The 4,516-nt window shown below is 48.3% G+C and overlaps 2 protein-coding genes across 2 annotated transcripts; both read right to left on the bottom strand.

The window, feature by feature from the left end:
• Nucleotides 1-1,227: 1,227 nt before the first annotated feature.
• On the bottom strand, nucleotides 1,228-1,562 carry H310_11030 (hypothetical protein; the record flags this gene model as incomplete). Its single annotated transcript, XM_008877569.1, has 2 exons — nucleotides 1,228-1,356; nucleotides 1,440-1,562. The coding sequence occupies 2 exons, from the start codon at nucleotides 1,560-1,562 to the stop codon at nucleotides 1,228-1,230; spliced, it is 252 nt and encodes an 83-aa protein (XP_008875791.1).
• Nucleotides 1,563-2,941: 1,379 nt separating this feature from the next.
• On the bottom strand, nucleotides 2,942-3,142 carry H310_11029 (hypothetical protein; the record flags this gene model as incomplete). The annotated part of the gene is made up of 1 exon (XM_008877568.1): nucleotides 2,942-3,142. One exon carries the CDS (start codon nucleotides 3,140-3,142, stop codon nucleotides 2,942-2,944), a length of 201 nt encoding a protein of 66 aa, XP_008875790.1.
• Between the last annotated feature and the right edge of the window lie 1,374 nt (nucleotides 3,143-4,516).

Raw genomic sequence — 4,516 nt, 5'->3', positions numbered from 1 at the left:
GTTAGGTTATATCAAAATAAAAAAAATCCCGCCAATGAAGCTCTTTCTAATGCACGTGGACTCCCTTTCATTGCTCTTAATGGTGAAATGGTATCACAGAATAACGTAGCACAAGCAATTTCGTTTCAAGAATTTCAAATACTGGAATATTTTATATTGACCGGTTCAATAGAGCACCTGGAACGATAAGCGTTTGACGCGATAGCGCAGTGATTAACCAAGTTGTGTGTCTTGAGTGTGCCCCGGGTTCGAGTACCGGGCGATGCGAACGTACTTTTTGCAAAAAAATACACTAATTAATATTGAATGAAGTTTCTATCGTGGAATTGCTTTAGTATAGCTGCGTCGAATTTCTTCCGGTGTAATTAGAGCCCATGCCTTAATGGCACGGTGAATCATAACCAGTCGCTATTTTTGTGCTGGGACAGTCATAAGATCTACATCCTCCTCACTATCGCTACCCACAATAAGATCCTCGTCTAACCACAGCCTACGCAAATGACGTTTAAACGGGACCATAATCCCGACATCCAGAGGCTGCACAGTGCTCGTCGCGTTTGGTGGAATGACCGCCACAACGCAACCCGCCTCTTCACTGGCAATCTTCATTCCTTCCTTGCTCACATGCGGGTCAAAATTGTCAACTAAGAGCACAGATGGCTCTCACCTGTGGCTTCAACACCTTTCGAAGGTACATGGCCCAGACTCGAGAATCCATCCAAGCTCGTTCTTGGACAGAATAGAAATGGCCAAAAGGAAAGGACTCAAACTCCGTTTCTTCGATAGGACCGCCTTGCTTGCCCCGCATGATGAACAAGATGGGCAGCTTCTCTCCGTTCGCTCGAGCTCCAAGAACGGCTGTCATCCGATATGAGTGCTTTTCTCCGCTTGCAACTTTCGAAGTACCGCCGCGACCGACCAAATGGCATGTGGAGGCATGTCGTAAGACATGCCGGTCTCGTCCACGTTCATCACAGCCGCGGGATCAAAGCCAGCAAACGCCTTGTGAAAGTCCACGGCAAAGTCAGTTCGAATTGCAGCCAGGTTGGCCTGAGTTGTCTTGGAACGCGACGGCTTCTGACGCGAAAATCCGTGACGAGCGCAGAACCTTTGGAGGAGCTTGAGAAGGGATTGGTAGCCATTGGTCTTGTTTCGGAGGTACGCGGATAGCCAATCTGGATGGTAACGCTTCAGGTAGTTGACGAGATGGGTGCAGGTCACCGCACGCTAGGCCTCGCGGAGCTTGACCATGAAGGCATTCAAGGCAGCAGTGTCAGGGATCTCTTCTGGCCTGCCGGCACCGTCGAGGTTGAACCACTTGCCGCTGCCATCAAAGCTCTGGAGCTTTTCCGACTGCTGCGCCCAACGAGCAAGATTGCTCTTCGGGATCCCAGTTGCTCCCTGAAGGTCCGGGTGGAAGCGGATCGAAGGACGGTGACCATTGCGCGCTTTAACGCCTGGTTGTAGCGGCGCCTGGGTTTCTTCTGGGACTGATGCTGGTACGGCACCTTGGGGGCATAAAAGGAAATGACTGACGAGCTTGTGATGACTGGCAAGGGCATGAGCGTGCGAATTTTAAATATTTCGCGCCAAATTATATTTTTGTCCAATTACATCTCATTATTTTCACTTCTTAGATTTAATTGGTTAAAAAGGTTCCACTTGATTGAAAACTTCGGCTGTCCCTTAAAATCTGTCGTTAACTGTACTGGTATCCCGGTACCCGGTTACGACTTTCCCGGATAAATGGTGGTTTATCCGTACACGAATTCTTGATATGCTTCAATTCGCAAAATTATACCTATCCAACGCCGAGCGGACTCACATCCTGGAGTAAATCCCTGCACGAATGGTCGAGAACATTGCACTGCCATACGGAGCATACTGGACTGGACGCAGCATATGCATACAATGTCGATCCAAGCACGGTGAGTAGAATCTGGAAGAGCGGCCACGTGAGCGGATGTATAGCCTTGAAAAAAGGGTAACAGTGGTCAACGTTTCAAGCATGTATCAATTGCCGAAAGACTTACAAAGAGAACCGGAAAAATACGACCCCCAACCAAAAAATGACCACCTCTACATTTTGGATATATATACATTGGCCAATATCTTGCATCAGTTAATTATAGACATTTCGACCAAGATACGTATTTACATAGTGCTCTGCAGTTGGGCAACATGAATCTGAATTTCAAATCTACCCATGTCACAGATTCAACGGTTTCAACTCACTGCCATCTTGATCTACCATGACCAAACGACACAAGCGGTCGTACTAAATGGTGCGAAGCGTCACTTGCTCCAAGCTTTTGATGAGCGAAATATCAGCAGTCGAAAGTTCTGTGCAGATTTTGGTACACCACGTGGCACAAGGATTTGATGGCAAAGTTAGCAAAACGACAATGGTAAGACATGGAACAAAGCCCTGTTTCCAACCAAGAACGAATTGCTTGAATGTTAATATATGTTCGCCGCCAGAAGCACATATTGACTTCGTCACCATGGTCAACTTCATGAAGACATACCATACGGAATGGCTGCGCGACTATACCGCGACCAAGCGCGGCGGATTTAAGTCCATCCTCAAGTTGTCCCACAACTTTGGTAAGCGTCATCATTTTTCTCAGCGTGTCCCATGTCAAGTTGCTTACGGTGAATTTGGTCCGGATTCGAAATGAATTCTCTGCCGAGTTCTGGGGGTAGTACTCTACGTACGACAGCCGTGCCAGAAATGTTTATCGTTAGCTGAGCAAATGCCTCTTAGGTTCGGATACCACGGCGGGCAAGACTTTCATGAACGGCTTCCTGACCGTTTCTTCGCTTACCGATTCCCGCGCCGCGATGGTAAGTTCGGTCATTTTGATTCGATTTTCTGCAGCTCAAATCACAAGCACTTCACGCAACAATAGGGCATGCATCTTTGTGTTCTGAGGGCCCATCACCCCGACATCAAGAGTTGACGGACACTCGTCTTCTTTGATGACAGGGGCACCAAAAACGCGCACAACTCGTCGTCCACGGCCCGTCGTGCTGGGACGGACACTTGGGCTGACAAGTTATCCACCAGCAGTGTCGCCGGGCCGACAAGCTCAAACTTAAGGAGCTCCCTTAGGTGGAAGTGCCACACGTCTTCGTCCATCTATGCCGTTTCTTGAACGGCGTAGACGTAACCCGTAGTATAGATTGATCACTCGATGGGTTTTATTTGACCAACGATCGCCCCACGCACAATAAAGAGGATTGGCAGTTTCGTTCTTAAATGAATCATTTTTTCAAGTTGACAGTGTTTATCGCAGACCATCAGCACATACGGCCAACGCCGCCGTCATACGATCGGAATGCAGTTCCGAGGAGTCACTCTTAGCTTCGGCGCTAATCTCACCAAATATGGCGTGATGGCATGTTGTTCTATACTGCTGTCTCGTCGACATTTATGAAGTCGTGCAATGGGACGTGGATGTGCTTCGACCAAAATGATGCGGCAAATGCTTCCACCTTCAAAAAAGCAACTCGATATGCTTCAATTTGGAGACGCAGGGAACTCGCCGAGTAAATCCATGACTGTGAACAAAGCGTTGGTACAAGCCGAAGAGACCAGCGTAGCCAGTGCCTGCTGAAGCCTTCGCGCCTATGTACTGGTCGACCCAGCTTTATCCACAATACCATATGTGCCGTAGTGAGGGGGTGGCCCTCATTTCGTACAGATCGCATGAATTGCACCAAGTCATCAGTAAATTTTGCGACGGGTCTACCTTGACCTCCAAGGTTGGGGTGTTGCTTTTTTCGCAAGGTTGACAAGTAAAGCTATTTTTGCTGAGCAACTTCAGCCATGTTGTACGAGGTGTCCCTTCTAAAGCGCTAATGGAACTCGCAGTAGCGTCGAGTTTTTGTAGGCAATCAGCAACTTTATTCGGGTGTCGGTGCTATATTACCGCTGGTTGCGCTACAACATACCTAACGTCGGCCCTCAGTGATCGGCCGAACTCTTAGTGATCAGCCGCGCTCTATCACCCAATAGAATCGCAAGAATCTTGTGATTGGATGAAATACGTTACTCCAACAACTAAATCCATCATAATTTTATGGTGGGAATATACATTAGAATTCAGAGGCCACAAGTGTGTCAACCTTGAAAAATGCCGCCAAGAACCTTGTACACACCCGACGAGATTGCAGCCGCAGCGAGCGACGTGATCAAGAAGCAATACAACATTCCATCCGCTGCCATAGCATATGGCATCCCTCAACGAACGTACGCACACACGTGACAAGAGCCATATTCGGTTCTACATCGACCAAAGCAATGATGGGACCAAAGCCCATCCTGCCACCAACGTACGAGGCGGACTTGGTCACCTGGATCTTAGCTATGCAGCAAGATGGCATCCTGTTGGACGCCAATCCATCATGCACAAAGCCAGCCAGATGAAGACCATCGTGCACGATCTCAACCAGCCGTACCAACTATCATCTGGGTGGTATGAGCGTTTCTTGTTTCGCTATACTGAGTTGA

The sequence above is a fragment of the Aphanomyces invadans genome (genome assembly GCF_000520115.1).
Source record: "Aphanomyces invadans strain NJM9701 unplaced genomic scaffold supercont1.29, whole genome shotgun sequence".
NCBI classification, from domain to species: Eukaryota; Oomycota; class Saprolegniomycetes; order Saprolegniales; family Verrucalvaceae; genus Aphanomyces; species Aphanomyces invadans.
Note: the sequence above shows the minus strand (reverse complement) of the source record. Positions and strands in the feature narration are given on the sequence as shown.